This window comes from Agaricus bisporus, assembly GCF_000300575.1.
Source record: "Agaricus bisporus var. bisporus H97 unplaced genomic scaffold AGABI2scaffold_3, whole genome shotgun sequence".
In the NCBI taxonomy this organism is placed as follows: Eukaryota; Fungi; Basidiomycota; class Agaricomycetes; order Agaricales; family Agaricaceae; genus Agaricus; species Agaricus bisporus.
Window position 1 is genome coordinate 704,457 of NW_006267366.1, and position 16,460 is coordinate 720,916.

General features: G+C 45.9%; 5 protein-coding genes across 5 annotated transcripts; 4 read left to right on the forward strand and 1 right to left on the reverse strand.

Moving 5' to 3' along the window:
* The first annotated feature begins 3,364 nt into the window (after nt 1–3,364).
* Nucleotides 3,365–4,910, forward strand: AGABI2DRAFT_183863 (hypothetical protein). Its single transcript, XM_006459012.1, has 6 exons — nt 3,365–3,427; nt 3,476–3,566; nt 3,620–3,685; nt 3,734–4,035; nt 4,087–4,683; nt 4,735–4,910. Exons 2-6 carry the CDS (start codon nt 3,486–3,488, stop codon nt 4,802–4,804), a joined length of 1,116 nt encoding a protein of 371 aa, XP_006459075.1. The 5' UTR covers nt 3,365–3,427; nt 3,476–3,485; the 3' UTR covers nt 4,805–4,910.
* Nucleotides 4,911–4,967: 57 nt separating this feature from the next.
* AGABI2DRAFT_191146 (hypothetical protein) lies at nt 4,968–7,817 on the forward strand. Its single transcript, XM_006459013.1, has 14 exons — nt 4,968–5,265; nt 5,319–5,397; nt 5,447–5,592; nt 5,646–5,667; nt 5,720–5,803; nt 5,858–6,060; nt 6,158–6,380; nt 6,440–6,464; nt 6,530–6,772; nt 6,831–6,971; nt 7,018–7,076; nt 7,124–7,192; nt 7,246–7,573; nt 7,631–7,817. The coding sequence occupies exons 1-14, from the start codon at nt 5,139–5,141 to the stop codon at nt 7,706–7,708; spliced, it is 1,827 nt and encodes a 608-aa protein (XP_006459076.1). The 5' UTR covers nt 4,968–5,138; the 3' UTR covers nt 7,709–7,817.
* Nucleotides 7,818–8,133: 316 nt separating this feature from the next.
* Nucleotides 8,134–10,377, reverse strand: AGABI2DRAFT_66116 (hypothetical protein; the record flags this gene model as incomplete). The annotated part of the gene is made up of 6 exons (XM_006459014.1): nt 8,134–8,457; nt 8,520–8,651; nt 8,709–9,318; nt 9,371–9,451; nt 9,501–10,057; nt 10,114–10,377. The coding sequence occupies 6 exons, from the start codon at nt 10,375–10,377 to the stop codon at nt 8,134–8,136; spliced, it is 1,968 nt and encodes a 655-aa protein (XP_006459077.1).
* A 606-nt stretch (nt 10,378–10,983) lies between these two features.
* On the forward strand, nt 10,984–12,467 carry AGABI2DRAFT_65886 (hypothetical protein; the record flags this gene model as incomplete). The annotated part of the gene is made up of 10 exons (XM_006459015.1): nt 10,984–11,137; nt 11,189–11,211; nt 11,269–11,289; nt 11,339–11,383; nt 11,440–11,615; nt 11,667–11,856; nt 11,906–12,044; nt 12,098–12,108; nt 12,165–12,361; nt 12,422–12,467. 10 exons carry the CDS (start codon nt 10,984–10,986, stop codon nt 12,465–12,467), a joined length of 1,002 nt encoding a protein of 333 aa, XP_006459078.1.
* A 1,585-nt stretch (nt 12,468–14,052) lies between these two features.
* AGABI2DRAFT_116035 (hypothetical protein) lies at nt 14,053–15,335 on the forward strand (the record flags this gene model as incomplete). Its single annotated transcript, XM_006459016.1, has 4 exons — nt 14,053–14,487; nt 14,544–14,634; nt 14,692–15,017; nt 15,069–15,335. The coding sequence occupies 4 exons, from the start codon at nt 14,053–14,055 to the stop codon at nt 15,333–15,335; spliced, it is 1,119 nt and encodes a 372-aa protein (XP_006459079.1).
* Nucleotides 15,336–16,460: the final 1,125 nt, after the last annotated feature.

Sequence of the window (16,460 nt, forward strand, 5' to 3'; positions counted from 1 at the left end):
AAAGTACAATGAGGAGTACGTTGAACAAGCATACCCCACATCGCGTCGTAAGCGAATTCATACAGATAGTAGACGAGATTTGATTTAATTTGAGCGATAGAAATGGTGTACAAGAGTTACAGCTGCAGAGTGAAGAAAGTGAAGAAAATGTAGCATGAAAAACGGTTCGCTGGGTATGATAGTACTGCGAAGTCTATGGTTGAGATGGAGATGATTCCTAATGCATGCGGAGCGTCGTGAGAGACGAGAGTCCATAAGGAACGGCTTAGCACAGCCATTCACGGGCTCAACATTGCCTTTTCTGGCACCGAGTCTAAATTAAAATTCCATTCACTCAACTCAGTCCTGCATATCTAAACATCGTAAGTCGCATCTAGCATGATATACAGCACAAACTCTCGATGGTCACTCTGAAGACGATTACAACAGAATGCTTCCCAATTCGTGTCAGGAATTATTCTCAGCTTCGAGATTACAGCAAGTCATCACTAACGACTACCTCGTTGGGTACTCGTCGCACAGTTGCCAGTGTTCAGCGAACATTCTCATTATTTTCAATCCGATTCAATATAACCGGCGAACCACAAGGCCACCCTATGAGCAACTTTTGAGCAGGGTTCCTCGGTCCTATCTGCAGATGGAAACGGAGCCAAACGTGGGGTTTATCGGCGCTCGTAGGCCTCCGTATGTCAAGACTACATGACAATGTGATCATTTTAGATTAGGTCCTATCCTGATGTATCGGACAGTGAGACGCCTTCTTGGGTCAAATGAGTCAACGCAGAGGGCAACCCTCGCTCCCGACGGTGCAATAAAAAACTCTTATAACATGAATGATTCGGCTCCTATAACTCTACACCGAAGGAGCATTCCACGCGCCCAAGGTATCCGCTGGCTATCGGGAATTCACAATCGCAACCTTTAGTTTTCCGTTGGCGGTAGAGATACGTTAGAAATTTTTTGGAGAAAGACCAGTACGGTCCGGTCACACAGCTAATCAGAATGACAAGTATTCTCGGCCTTGATAGGCCTGCGATTACTGGACAATAGAAAATGGAAAAGTGCTGAATGTTCTAGTGGCGTAGGGAAGTAAAGAATCTGAACCAGAGGTCTCTCAGGCGAGACCCGCTGAGGCATATTATATTTATCCTGGGACACAGAACGAAAGGACATACAGTGATTGAGCGATCCGTATCAGAAACGCGCCTAGATGCGAGAGAAAGCGAAAGGAAAAAAGGTGCTCGTGTCCCAATAAAGCCGCCGATTATAGTAGTACTTCAGACATAGTTGTATGAACCGTACTGCTTTAAAATTTTTTGTATAAGACATGTGTGCCTCTTGGAAACTGGGAAGTTGAACTCTGTACGTTACCAAGGCTGCTACTCGGGCGCCCATCCATATGGGAGGAATCTTCTTGGGTGCTTGATGATGCATGATGGCGATGTTATGACCTTGCTCCCTTTGCGCTGGTCGACCAGTGTCTAAGCTGTGACAAACGCTGAAGTCACGTATCCTTGATATATTGTCCTAAAGATCCTCCTGACTATATGCGAGGTCTAAATGTGGGTTTCAAAAACCCAAGATCAGCTGAGTAAGAGAGAATAATGGTCCAAATTCTAATGGTGAACTGACGAACCCGGATGAAGCGACGAAACTCTATCTCTGGATACCCTCAAAGATGCTCATCGGGTTACTCCGTTCTAATGAGATTGTTCTAATGTAAACTTGTGATACCACGGATTCATGGGATTTCATGTACCTGCTAAGAGTATCCTTCCCCATTTTAGAATTTAGATCTGGAAATTTTCACCATTTGTTCGACGCCTCACAGATGATCGAATGTGAGATCGGCCTGTATCCAAAAGGGTATGTTCAAGAAGATTTATCTGAGGAACGATTGAATCTGGGGACAAGTCGGTGGGATGAAATATCCCACTACTGTAGTGTCCATGTCTGCGTTTGACAGTCAGCGCCGTAGAATACATCGCGTCGCCTAGCCCACCTCGAAGTAAATCAAACCTTTTGTTCAATTCTTTTGTTCTGCTTTAAGATTATGACCGCTGGAAATACTTCCGATGTATGGCGCCTGGTAGATTTGGCCGACCAAATCACTCATTCCACTCGTGCGCTATAAATAGATTCCTTTGAGCATCGGCACGAAAAAGTGTGCGACGTTCCATACCTGGGTGTTCTAAACTTGAATCCATATAACAATTTAGATCACCAAGCCATGCCAGGGTCATTTGTCTTCCGAAAGCGCGCGGCAAGTTAGTCAACCAATCAATTTATGTTTTATCCTCCGTCAACTCATGTAGTCCAGCTGCCAGTTAGCAACCCGTGGTGATGTCCGATCCGTTACTCGGAGGCACCGCGAGAGCAAGAGAATGCCAGAGTTGTTTTATGATTTAGGATTAGATATTGGTGAAAACCTAGGCCGCAAGTCCATCGCATTTTGTCCAAACCAGGACACTTCTCGTCTTCGCGCGCAAGCAGGAAAGGAAAAATGACTGGGAGCGAATAATTTTCCATTGAGACAGATAGAAAAAGAGCTTTCGTGTAAGCAAGGCAAGACGATTTAGAACCGGTGCAGGCTCGGAGTTGCCAGAAGCCCGCTCAGGAGAGGCTTCCTGCAACGGTTGCTCGCTTCGCCAGCCTTATCCTTCCACTGCAGTGAAAGTGTATAAATCCACTCACAATCGTGGAGTCAGCCATGGAGTCAAGCACGGAGTTCCAGGCCCGAGAAGGTAGGATGTTAGAATTTGAACAGTTAGGTCGTCGGCAAACCGTGGGAACCTTTGTGCGATTTCTACTTTTTGCTTCCTGATCCAGAAGTTCCTGTTCATGAATCCCTCCCTGATACTGACTGATGTCAATGTCGAGCTCCCATTCTAAGCTTTATGGCGGTTCCGATATAAACAACAGCGAGTAAGCGCGTTGCCTAGTCTTGTGAAGATTTCAAGAAGTCACGGTCGAGCTTACTGATCGCTTTTGATCTCCCCAAGAAAACTCTTACCTATCTCACTCGGGGGTGGTTCGAAGTATGGATGACGGACCTTAGTACCGGAACGACGTATTTGATCTCATCTACGATATATCTCCCTCCAGTATTGACCCGCTGGTTCTCAGTCACTAGTCACCCGTCATAAGATCTCGCTATATCTGTTCATCACTGTGTATGGGACAGCTCAAGCATACAATTCCAGGTCGATATTGGAATATCTACATAGGAAGGAGTACATCGATTACCAAAGTGGAAACCTCGAAGCGTCTGCTGATAGGATATAAGCGAAATGAAGGTCATCACGCTTCAATTGCCTAGGTCGCAGAATCATGGATCATCGCAGGCCTGTATTCTAGAAGTGGAAACACACCAGGGCCAACCGCGTCCCTCTCACAGTAGATGTGATATAAAGGGAAGAACTCTGCGGTACTGTCAGTCTCCCCTGGCTGATAAGCAGGGGTTAATAACCTCCAGTGGTAGTGCCATGTCCTCAGGCTCATATAATGTCCTTGGGTTAACACCCCATGCCACAGGAGAAGAGATCAAGCAGGCATATAGAGCAATGGTAAGGGACACCATCTTCACAGCCACGATCTTGCATGCTCACGAGGTATTGAGGCACTGAGATGGCACCCTGATCGCCATCCTGCTGATACCGAAAATGCCACGCAATGCTTTCTTGAGGTAAGTTGAGAGGAAGTTGTTCATGCAGCGTCGCTGACCCGCTGATAGGTTCAGGATGCTTACCAGACGTTGATGCGAGAACGATTTCCCTTGAATCCGCGCTCATCTTCGACCCTCCAGGGCACAGAATATGCTTCTGCCTATCAAACATATCAGACCAGGTCGAATTACTCTAGATCAACGTCAAGTGTTAGTTCCCCCACCCAGGCCTCGTCTATGAGTTCGGATTCCGCAGAGACGCCAACATCTGCAGTTGAGAGCAATATGTCATCGTGCAAGTGTCGTTTTTCTGGGGTTGGGTTTCAAAATGGAAAGGGTCCAGCTGTCGTTCCTCACACACCACAATACTCGTAAGCATTATTGTTTAAGTGTATAGGCCGACATCGTTAATCTACTGATAGCCGCTCGTTCACCATCATCCCTCCGGCAAAGAAACAATATTCACCACCGCAAGCGATGAGTTCTCGGGATTTCTATCTTTTGCATGGCCGCCATCAAACAGTTCCCCTCCATTCTTTTGGAATCGGCCCCTCAAAAGAATGGATATATGGAATGGCACTTTCTCTGGAGGATTTACTGAACGGGAAGCTTTGCTCCTTCTCCCTATCTCGAGTGCTTGTTACCGGAGAAACAAAGAAAGTTATCCTGGATGTTGAAATTCCCCCCGGTTGTCGGGAGGGAACCAGGATCGTTTGTCGGGGTGTAGGCCATGAGCGAAAGGATAGGACACGACAAGACATCGTGTTCATCATCGAGGAGCTTAATCATGAGCACTTCTTGCGTGTTGGCAATGATTTGGTGTTAGAGGTTAAGCTTCCCTGTGACGATTATCTGCGCCATAGAAATGGAGATTTCGTAGTTGAAGGTCTCGATCGGCAGAAGCATGTCTTTTGTGTTGAATACGATCGGGTATTGACAGGGAAACATGCCTTTACGGGGTCTGGAATGCCGATCAGACATCAAGGACAAGTAATAGGTCGAGGAAACCTCATCGTCCAGTATGTTTCTCTATGATCCATCGGCGTTAAGGAGAGCTTATAAGCTTCTAGATGGGAAATAATACCACAACATCCTAGGGTTTTCAACTTTATGAAGCGATTCATGCACTTCCGGAGATGAGCTTTGAAGTCGCGTCCAAAGAGCTGTGAGATACCCGATAGATTGTTGTTTTTTTATAACCACCAATTAGATCATGATCACCATCATCGCTCGTGTCAGGGGCGTTATTCACATGCGAACATAAGTATGTTGACCATCCCACGGGAAGTTGATTTCATGTTTGCGTGTTTGTAAACCGAATACAACCGGGGTGGCGTGATACCTGGGAAGTACCCCAAAGTACCCCCCCGCCCTTGTTCTCACCATCTCCTCCCCTTCCTCGCTTCATATCACTCGTACGGTCCCATTCGATTCCGCAAGCTTGACTGGGTTATCAGCTGTTACCATTACTCTCATGTTGAGCAAGCTATTCCAAAGCACCTCACCAAGGCTTGTAACAAGACTCTCTGACGTCGGAAACCCGGTCGATGGATCGCAGGACGTGAATCATCACGAGTATGACTTCGTGATTATCGGTGGTGGTAAGTACTTACTCACATTATCAGTCCTTAATGGTTCCGATTACCTGGAATAGGCAACTCCGGATGTGCTCTGGCTGCACGCTTGAGCGAAGATTCTTCAGTCAAAGTGCTCGTTTTGGAAGCTGGGGGAAGGCGAGTTTCCTGACATCTTCTTTACGAGTTGGCGTCTGACCGTTTGTAGTGGAAAGAGCCTTTTGTTTACGAGGATACCTGTCGCATTCTCTCTTCTTTTCAGATCCAAACATGTATATCAGCTTTATACCGAGCCCCAGGTCAATGCTGGAAAGCAGAAGAAGTTTTGGCCACGGGCGAAGATGTTGGGAGGATGTAAGTGGCTATTTCTGCATCAATACACAAGCTCATGAGATTTTTCCATCAAGGCTCCTCCATTAACGCACAAATGTACCTTTCCCTTTAATTTAATTTGTTGACAGTCATGACCTGAGCATTTTAGGGCTCAATTTGGTGCCCCTCAAGATTTTGATGAATGGGGCAAAATCATCGATGACGAGGCTTGGTCATGGAAGAATCTCAGCAAGTGAGTCTTATTCACGTTCACGATATTCGTGGATCGACCTCTTACATTTACTAGGTACTTCGACAAGTTCCAGAAGTATGAGCCTGATTCCCGGTACCCGGATGTTAAAAAGCAAACCACAGGACCTGTGCGAGTTGGCTATTTTAGCTACCTCGCGGACTTTTCCAGAGACTTCATTCAAGCATGTGCAAAAGTTGGCGTACCTATTAGTCCGGACTTCAACACCAATGCAGGGACTAGAGGTGTCAACCGAGTGAGTATCATTACGCCTCCTTTGGTTTATTCTGACCCTTGAATTGATAGGTCAGTATGTATGATGAAGCAGCTAGCTGAATACAGACTGACTTTGCACAGTGACCTACATTGACCAGAATAGAACTCGTGTCTCTTCTGAGACGGCGTACTTCACCGATGAAGTTTTAGCTCGATCCAACTTGACAGTCGCGATCAATGCGACAGTTACTGGGATCCTACTAGAGAAAGATAGTGATGAAACTAGGGCTGTCGGCGTCGAATTCGCGAACTCCAACGGGGGCCCACGATTCACGGCCCGTGCAAAGAAGGAAGTTATACTCTCGTATGTCTCACTTCAATGATTTGTCGTCCTATCCTAAACTGTCCGTTCGTGTGCGATAGTGCGGGAAGTATTCACTCCCCTCAAGTGAGAATTTTCAATACCGGCTTGTTTGTGGCTGACTGCTGACTGTCAATGGCTACTTGTGGTAGATATTGCTACTTTCTGGCATAGGGCCTAAGGACCATCTCAAAGACAAGGGTGTTATTGTCATCCGTGACCTCCCAGGTGTCGGTTCCAATCTTGTGGATCATCCTGTGGTCGATCTTTACTTCAAGGACAAAAATAATAACTCCATAAAACACATACAACCACACAGCATTTCGGAAGTTTTTAGGCTTCTCCATTCAACTTACGAGTATCTCGTACACCAGCGTGGTCCTCTGGTTTCCAGCGTATAAATTATTTCCTTACTAATTCGTTAAACCATACTAATTGTCTGTCGGTGACTAGGTTGGTGAAGGTGTAGCGTTCATTCGTTCTGATGATCCGCAGCTTTTCTCTGAGAAGGATTTTCCGGACAAAGTGAAGGATAGCACCTCCGGAGATGATGCCCCAGACTTAGAGATTTTCAGCACCCCTTTGGCGTATAAGGTCCGTCTCTAGTCGTACATAGTGCTCTGTATTAATGAGTTATCAGGAACATGCCAAATTCATGTTCCCAATGCGCTCAGTGTCAATCCATGCTTGCTTGCTCCGGTGAGTTCATAATATATCAGTATGAAACTGGCCTTAGCGTCAATCAGCCCATTGAGTAAAGGTGTTCTACGCTTGAAGTCGAATGACCCCTTCGATTTACCATCTGTGGATCCCAAGTATGTCTACCGTAAATCCCCCGCCCTTGGATTTCCTGAAAACCGTTTATCAGATATCTCTCAGCACCAGAAGACATTGAGAAACTTCGCCGTGGACTGCGTTTCGTCCTCAACGTAGTCAAACAAGAACCTCTAACCAACCAAGTCGATCTCAAGTATAAACACGAACTTCTCGATTCTGAGCGCGATAAAGCTAGCGATGCTGAACTCGAAGATATCATCCGAACACGTGTAGAGACTTTGTACCATCCCGCTGGTACTTGTCGCATGGCGCCCGAATCGGATAATGGAGTAGTCGACTCTCATTTGAGAGTATACGGAATCAAAGGCTTGAGGGTCGCGGACGCTTCAATTTTCCCGGAAATTGTTTCTGGCCATACTGTACGTCAACATTTTTTGAAAAGTCTTTCAGTGTTGTGATTGAAGGGTTATATTTAGGCTGGTGCTTGTTATGCTATCGCGGAGCATTTCGCCGATATCCTCAAAGCCGAATATGGCCTCAAGGGCAGCGGTTGATTAAGTAACTTATCTCGCGCTGAACCCTGGTGTAACTCGTTCGCTCTTGTATATCACTTTAGTATGCCCGGAATATACCCCACCCCTGTCGTGTCTTTCTGCTTTGAAATTAATGTGAAACAGATCATAAGCGGCATATATTTTATTTGTTAATCACTATACATTGGGTTCATTCAATAACCAATGGTCAACAATGGCAGGAATCCTTTCACGAGAACAGAAAACAGTATGGAAAACAGAAAAACAAGATACACGATTCGTTGATGTTGGAAGGGGAAGAAGGTATATTAGTTTGTTGTATGTCTATCAAAGGCCTAATATGAGACCTTGAAAAATATGAAAAGGAAAAAGATGATTCATAGTCGCATGGATCAAAAAGTGTCAACAAGTTTTTTCGTCTTTGATATTCCAAAAAGCCGTATTCATCAAAACTTCAATTGATCGAAACGAAGTGGCTCGACCTTGTGCTGGGAAGGCAGTACCGGCGGCGGTGCAGACCCCTTTTGGGGCGTAGCCGGTTGGGATCGCGATTGATTTCTAGGGATACGACGGCTATCAGTTGTGGCTGTGGATGAAGCAGCTGCCGCCATAGCCAGATGAGGATTTTTGCACAGTGCAACTGGTGGGAAACCAATGAGGTGGGCAACCGTATAGGGGAGCTCGTATCCCGCCCGGATAGCATGGTTGATATAGCGCGCTAATTCCAGGTGAAGAGTGGGGTAATATGTTGTGGAAGCTTTGCGTGCAATCTACGATTCAGGGAGTAATAATGAATATTAGCGCAAATGGATAAAATATAAACGCTGCGCACGAGTATGATGCGTTCAAAGCCCGAAAGCGACAAGTCTAAGTGAAAGCGGTATGCAGAAAGCTCGTCGTCCTTTGGTAATCCGAGATTGGCGACACACTGAGATATCGAGTTCAATAGCTTGAGGTGTGAAGCCTTTCAAAGCAAAATCTGATGAGAGCAGCAGTGTGGATTTCACATAGCTATACCTACAAGGTACCCAATGGCTTCGAACTCGACACCGCCGGTCATGCCTCCCGGTGCACGGGGTTTTTCGATTTTAGTTTCGTCTGCCTCTGATAAGACCCAGATTGTGTTAGCTTTGTGGCAGAAAACCCAAAAATAATCACGGCAAATGTCTGATAGTTCCTGAACATAGGTTTTGTAGATTCTAGGCCGATGCAAAGATTCAATGAATTCGTGAGGTGATACAGGTGTCCTGGGACATTCTGAGGGCGGAGGAGCAGGCGTGAGTAGTAAGGCGCGGATGAGAGAAAATAGGTTCTTGTGAGGTGAGGGGAGAACAATCAGTTTAGAAGTTGGAAGTGACGCATCACTGTCCCATGCTTCTCGTTGGCGACGACTAGATCCAGATGGAAGAGAAGAGGCGGGGTAGAGTTCAAAAAGAATCTGAAGCAAGTCAATAATGAGTTGGCGGGTTGAGACGTCGCCAGGCTTCTTGTCAGAAAAGAGAAGAGAAACAAGTTGAACGAAAGGTGTTGGACAGGAGGTTCTGAGGGCGAAGCAACCAATGGAAGAAGTCGAGAGCGCCTTGAAGCAGCGAAGTAGCTCATGAAGGACTTGATCATCATGTTGCTCTTCCCTGAACAGCCATCAATGCATCTGTGACATGACTCGAAAAAATGCATGCATACCTCCACTCAACTTCAAGAATCTCATTTAATCTCGTCAACAGCGCAGAATAACCTCCTAATTTCAAGAATTCTTGCGACCAGCTGAGAATGTTTCAGCAAGGTTCCAGGATGACTTAATTTTGCGCCTTACCTAGCCGATTCATTACGTAGAAGTATCCGCAGTTTTTTTACGTCTTCTATTTCGAGTTGAAGGGTTGATGTGCTGGTCAGAATACTGCAGAACTTGGCTGGCGAGATATTCTTCGCTCGCGCCGTGACCTTGTCTTTAGCAATCGGTGCACCGGGGGTTGCACTATCTGCAGGTGAAGATGCCGCAAGGTTGACCTGACTGCGAGAGAAAAGCCTTTGTGTATCAAAAGACAGTCCGCGATTGTGACTGGTACTAGTCTTCCGAGCCGAGGATCCGGAAAGGTAAGGTGAATGATGGGCGGATATTTGGCCGACAGCAAAAGGAGGGTGAGGAGGCTCTAAATTGTCTTGTTCAGCGGAAATATTTTGCAATGGAGAGCCCAGGGAGTCGGTAGAATGTGCACGCCTCATAGTACCCCTTGGAGTCGCCGGAAGAATGGAGTAGGTTTCTCGCGGTTGTTTGGCGAGAATAGTGGACGATTTGAGCATGGCGGCCTTGACGGTGGAATCCATGCCTGTCAGCTTGGGTCTGAGGTTTGAAGGGATTTGAAGATCATCCTGATGAGGGGTGAAAGGTGAACGAAGCCATCCCTGACGCTGAGATCTGGACGTACAAGAAGTTGATCAAACGCTTGGTTCGTCTGCGCAGGCTCTTCTGGCGACACAGAATCCTGTTCTCTGTCATTTTTTGGTTCTGTCAGCTTCTTCCTGTCGTAAAGCTGGGAGCTGGCCTTGCGAAAGGTGTTCCTCGGGTTCCGACCCGCGGGCTGGGGAGCTACACCAAGGCTAGGATAGTTTTCCTTTGCCTCCTGGAGGCTGGTGACCATTGAAAAGTCGGTAGACGGGACTCGCCTGGTGGGTAGGATGCTCTTGAACATGGTCGCTGGAGAGGAGTACTGCCCAATTAGGACATGGTTGGAAAGGCACGCGTCGTATCACGTGCGAGTCACATGACTTCAGATAGGGGCCTCTCTCTCTCTCCTGGTGCGGTGTCCGGGCAGTGGGGGCGGGTCATTAGTTTAGTATAAATACAGGTCCCCGTTTTTACCCCTCCAATAGCCCCCTTTCCCCACTTCTGCAATATGCAGACGTACAGAGACGAATCCAAAGTAGACCTCGCCCGTGACCTTGACGGCAACACCGGTTATCACTACACAACCCCGCAAGATACCTCTGATGGCTTCCAAGGTGTTCATTCAGACGGTGGACAATATCGCGATCTCATGTCCGACTCTCAAGCCGAGTTGTTCGACGATGGGTACCGACCACCGTCTTGGAATGGTTCCAAGTACGGTCTAAACACATACCCTAAACAGCGGCAACGACAAACCAAACGTTCCAAGTCTGTAGTACGTTTCGCCTCCTGTTTTCTGCCTCCTAAATATTTCTTAATACTCACATACTACGTGAAGATTATTGGCCTTATCATTGCCGTGCTCATCCTTACCGCAATAGCTGTAGTCGTCGGCGTGGTGGTAGGGAGAATGAACAGTCATAAAGACATAGACGCGGCGGATAGGAGTGTTGTTGTCAGTGATCCGAGTGTATTTGACAAGGATCCCAATTTACATCAGTCGTTCTACGGCCTTGCATACACCCCCGAGGGGTCGCAACTCCCAGACTGTGGAAACAAGCTTGGTCAGTCCATCTTTGCATCCTTCAGTCCGAAGACACTGACCCTATCCTAAGAGGATGTAATCAAGGACATCCAAGTAAATATTCATTTATCAGTTATCTGTTGTGTACGCATCATGCTGAATGCCTCCTAGGTCATGTCACAACTTACCACGGTATTGTTCCATATCACCGGAATTTTCTATTTATTGATTCAGGGTCAAGCGCATCCGTCTATATGGTGGTGATTGCAATCAAACTGCATTAGTGGTCAGTCGGCTTTCTCTGGTATCCGTCGAACGAAGAAATATTTACTGTTTACAAAGTTAGAAGCTATAAACCGCACCAAAGTCAACATGACGGTCTGGCTCGGAAATTACGATGTTCCCAACGACAATCACGCTGCTTACACTCGACAGCGCGACCTCCTCAAGGAAACTCTCGAAACCTACGGTACCAATCACACAGGAGGTATGACGGTCGGAAATGAGTTCATGCTCAAGTACGTTAGTCGTCCAGTGAATGAACGTGCAACGACTAAAAACACCTACAGCTACGTCACCCAACAAGGCTTGACAGACGTGGACTCGCCTGAGGCAAATGAGGGTGCCCAACTTCTCATTCAAGACATCAATGATACCATAGACATGCTCAAGGGCATGAACTTGGCGGATTTACCCGTTGGCAATTCCGACGCTGGTAGCTTCATGAATAAAGAAGTGCTATCGGATGTCTCTTACGGCGTAGGCACTCCGTTCGTTTCGGTTTTGTTGGTCTGAATTCGGATTGCAGATGTGTAACGTCCACCCCTGGTTCGCCAACGTATCTGTGGAAGACTCCGCGAATTGGACAACAACTTTCTTCCTAGAGCAGGACCAAGCTCTCGCTGATTCATTAAGTAATCATCCTACAATGTACATTGCAGAGACCGGTAAGTCGTTTACAAGCTCGCCACAACGCTTGACCGACCTTATGAATTTCTAGGCTGGCCCACAGTATGTATATTCTCTGACTTGCCACTAGAGTCACATTCTCATTCTGATAAATCCAGAAATCAACGGATGCCGGCAACGCAGACAACGGGATATCGGACGCCTCAGAAGCGAACCTTCAAATCTTTTTGGATACCTTTATCTGCCAAGCCAACGATGCTGGAATAAAATACTTCTTTTTCGAGTTCAAGGACGAGCCATGGAAAGATGCGCAATTCGGAGGAGTTGAAGGTTGGTGGGGACTATTCGATTCGAAGTATGGAAACTTTCTATAATCTAACTGGATGATCGATTCTGACGCGATTATTTTTACTAGTGGAACGATGAAAAATATCACAATTCCTAACTGTCAATCTCCATAAGCTTCATCACTACATTCAGGTCCATGTAGCTCTACCATTTGATGCGTTTGTCTGCCGACTATTTGACTAACCGTTCACTCCTTTCCCCCTGACGAGATATACAGTCCTTTCGGCAATACCTCGACTTGCTTATATATACCTGTCTACATAGCGTACTCATACCTTTTTTACCTTGATTTTCTGTCTGCATTAGACTTTAGGGCCGATTCTCCGTGGTAGTACGGACTAGGCTTTCGAACACTTTTTATATAATCCCTGTCGTTTCATGTTGTTCCTACTTCGGTCATGGCTCATCATATTGTAATTTTAGGTATTACTTTATGTATATATTTGCATCATGAGCTTTCTGTCCGCCCATCAACCCGGTTGAAACTGGTGTAACTGATCATATGGACTAAGTATATTTGTGTCTCTCAGGCTATTATTGAGTGGTATTGAACAACGCAGTCTTTAGTAAATCTCCCTCTTATAAGCACGGCCACCTAACACGATGCCAACATGCTACGGTCAAATTTCTAGTAAACGACTTGCTGCGGAATACTCTAATTGGATAGGGACGGTGAACATGTTAAGAATCAGTGTAACATATCTTGCATCGACTCATGTATCATTTTCCTTGGAGGTGATTGCGATCTACGTAGTACATATGATCAGCACCATTCGGCACAAGGATCGGAACCCATGATGCAATATGCATTACGTGAATTCTATTTATAAGTCTCCAAACTTTCTCACCATGATCATTAGGACCCGGTGAGAAGATGAGAGTCTGGCGAGTCTAGTATGTTGAACGCCACTTATAACAAAGAATCAATCATGATCAATGTTTCGACATTTATTTGGAACGTGTGTGCTTTCCTGTCTATTTGTTAGCATAAATCATGATCAAAGTATTATCAGATGGGTTCTGCAATATAAGATTATTCAGGGTTGCCACTAAGTTGCCACAGTGGCACTCTAGAAGATCTTAGTATAGTATACGTAGTACGAGCACAGTAGATAGAAGAAAAGGGAATTAGACTACATGGGATATAACGGAAAGTGAAATGTAAACAAACGTTCAGGCGTTTTCCCTAGTTGTTGTCTTCATTCGGCCTCGGCGAGTCAGATGTTGTTCCCTGCGCCATAACATTTTGGACGTTTGACATTGTTTGATGGATTGCTATCTTTAGGGTTGACACCTCGTGATGAATTGAAGTATTGATTAACATCTACCTTTACGATTGACTCTCTGAATCTCGTATGCGGGGTATGCACTATGCACCTACTTGATATTTGCTAACGTTCGTACAGATTACTCTTCCTAGCAGATGGATGACTTGCTAACGGTCTCTGCTATCGATTTGTCGGGTTAGCTCGGCTAGATAAATCCGTATTCGATCTAATGATATCGCTCAGATGCTAATGATCTGACATTTGGGATCAGTCAATTGATCAAAGATCATCTTTCTAGTGAATGTCGTGGGTTCACAGTTACCAGGTCCGGGTGTTCATCCCACCTCACCGTGGCAACACTGCATACCAAATTGCAGTATATAAAGTTAGTGTCTTCTGAAATTTCCTGAGGGTGCGCGCAACAGAAGAAATGTCACCGACAGCAGTCACGTTCAATGACCTTTCCCTCCCTCCCAATGGTCCTGGCTCCCTTTCCTCACTTCAATATTGGATGGAAGGGTTTACTCTTCAGACTCTCGTCTATGGAATCAATATCGTGCTTTTCCTGTCGACGATGTGGGTTTTGGGTATTCATATCTTCAAGGCATTGGCGCATACGCACAAATTCCATCGGCTGCATTTGTGGCAGAATTATGTGTTGACGGTGTATACTGTCGTCATGTTTGCTTTGTCTTCGATTTTTATGGGTCGACAAGGGATAATGGCCGATGGAGCGTGGCAAAGTGTGTTTCGAGAGGAAGGAATTGATGGTATTGCAGAGAATATCTTTAGTGATGACGCTGCTCCGCGGAGGGTATGCCATGCGGCGTTGATCCTAATTAATTGGGGAACAGTCGCTATCCTTGTAAGTGTCTCCCCACTCTTTCTGGCGGTTATCGATTGTTGACAATGAGGTTCTAGATGTGGCGATGTGCGATATACTGGAAAGTCCGTTCTACATTCCCATGGAAAATCATGGCGCTTCCGTATTTAGTTTTCGCTACTTCCATCGGTAAGCCTAATTTCTTTGCGTTTAACCGAAACTGGATGTCTGAGTCCAGCACTACAGCGACATGTTTGTTGGACCTTTTACAAGAAGGAACACCTTCATCTTTATCTGCATCTGCGGGGACTATAAATTGGAGGTTGATTTCTTGGAGCATATGCACTGCTCTTTATTACCTCCTGGCCTTGCTTATTTGGGTTCGGATGATCTACAATAGACGTATCATGAAGACGGAAGTCGGTGATGCGGTTTATAAATTGGCTGGGAACCTCACTATTTTCAACGAGTCGGGCGTTGTGCTTGTGGTTTTTGCGACGGCGTATTTGATCGCGCTGGCGAGGTTCCCTCATCTGGTTTACCTGTTCCAAGCGTTGGTAACGCAGATTCAGGTAAGTTTTTTTTTTTAACCGACAGACAGTCCTTTAAGATTTCTTTTCAAGGTCATGACAGCTTTGTTCATTGTACAACGGGTAACGGGAGGCAAGTCCTGGTCAGGGAAGATCGTCGATTGTGTTCTTCTTCAAGACGCTAAACCAGAGGCTGCGGCGAAAGAAGATGTGACGACGATGGGATTCAATCCTAATACTCAAGTATCCTGTAGTCAGGATGATGATTCGAATACCTCTCAGTTTGATAAAACACAAGAACCTCGAGGTCAAAAACATGATGTTGCGCTTGAATTACGAGCGTTTGGGGATAATGTATAGTTTTTATGTTGTTGTTTTTGTTTTTTTACAATTGAAAAATGTATTTATTGTTTTTCTGTTCTTTTGGAGAGTGTGATGGGCGAAATAGGGTGGAGTTGAAAATGAAGTGCCAAGGAATTGATATGCTATTTTATAGGATTTTTTCTTATTGGGATTTAGTATATGCTCGCGTTGATCCGAGTCAATTTCTCTTTTCTTCCGACAATCCGGCTCTCGTTGATTCGACCATTTGGCAAAAGAGTCGGAGGAAGAAACGGTCATGAAGTGTTATGCTCCCCGAGGAACCGCTTTGAGCACTATTAAGCTTATGGAGCTCCGCTTTGTGGTCTGGTGATCATGACGCATGTCATCTCGACACTGGGTTTGATCTGATTCGTCAAAGCTACTTACATAGGTCCGGCCCGTCACACGACTCGACGATACATTGTATAATTGAATCCCCCCTCTGGTTGTTCCGATTTACTTTATGATTGGTCAAGACTTAAGGCCGGTCGAGGCTGTCCACATGTTCCTCTGCCGTGATACCAAGATACCAAGTCGAGTCAGCTGGTGGCTTAGTTGCTGTATATGATATAGCTTTCGGTGTGTTACTCGTGCTTGCGCTGGTCCGCGCCAGTCGACCAAGTATGGGTATAGTAGGTACTCGTTGGACCTAATGCAGTAGAAAAACAAGCAGGATGAGTTGGTCAAGCGAGAGCCGCGGACTTTTTTAATTTAATTTCATTTTTTTTTTCTTCCGCGCCCCCTGTCATGATGAACTGCATGTCGGAACACGTACATTGACTGTTTACATAGTTTACGACGAAAGAGTAGTGCTCATCGTTTGGGCCAGAGTTACCGGAAGTTCGGAACAAGCGTTGTGACTGGCGCGGGTAACAGCACAAACAAAGCGCCACGTTTTTTTTTCTGGATAGAGAGACCGAGATGGAATTTTGGAAAAGCGGATAAGCAAGGGATCGGAGTCGGGTGATCAAGAATTGATAGCAGGAATGAGGTGACGTTGGATTGGAGCAGCTGGAGAGTGGAGAGTAGTAGTGCAGAGTGCTGTGCAAAAGTGCTGCGCTATTTTGAGACGAGGGACGAGAGTGGTGGCTGAGCTCACAAGACGCGACCCTCTCTCCCTCA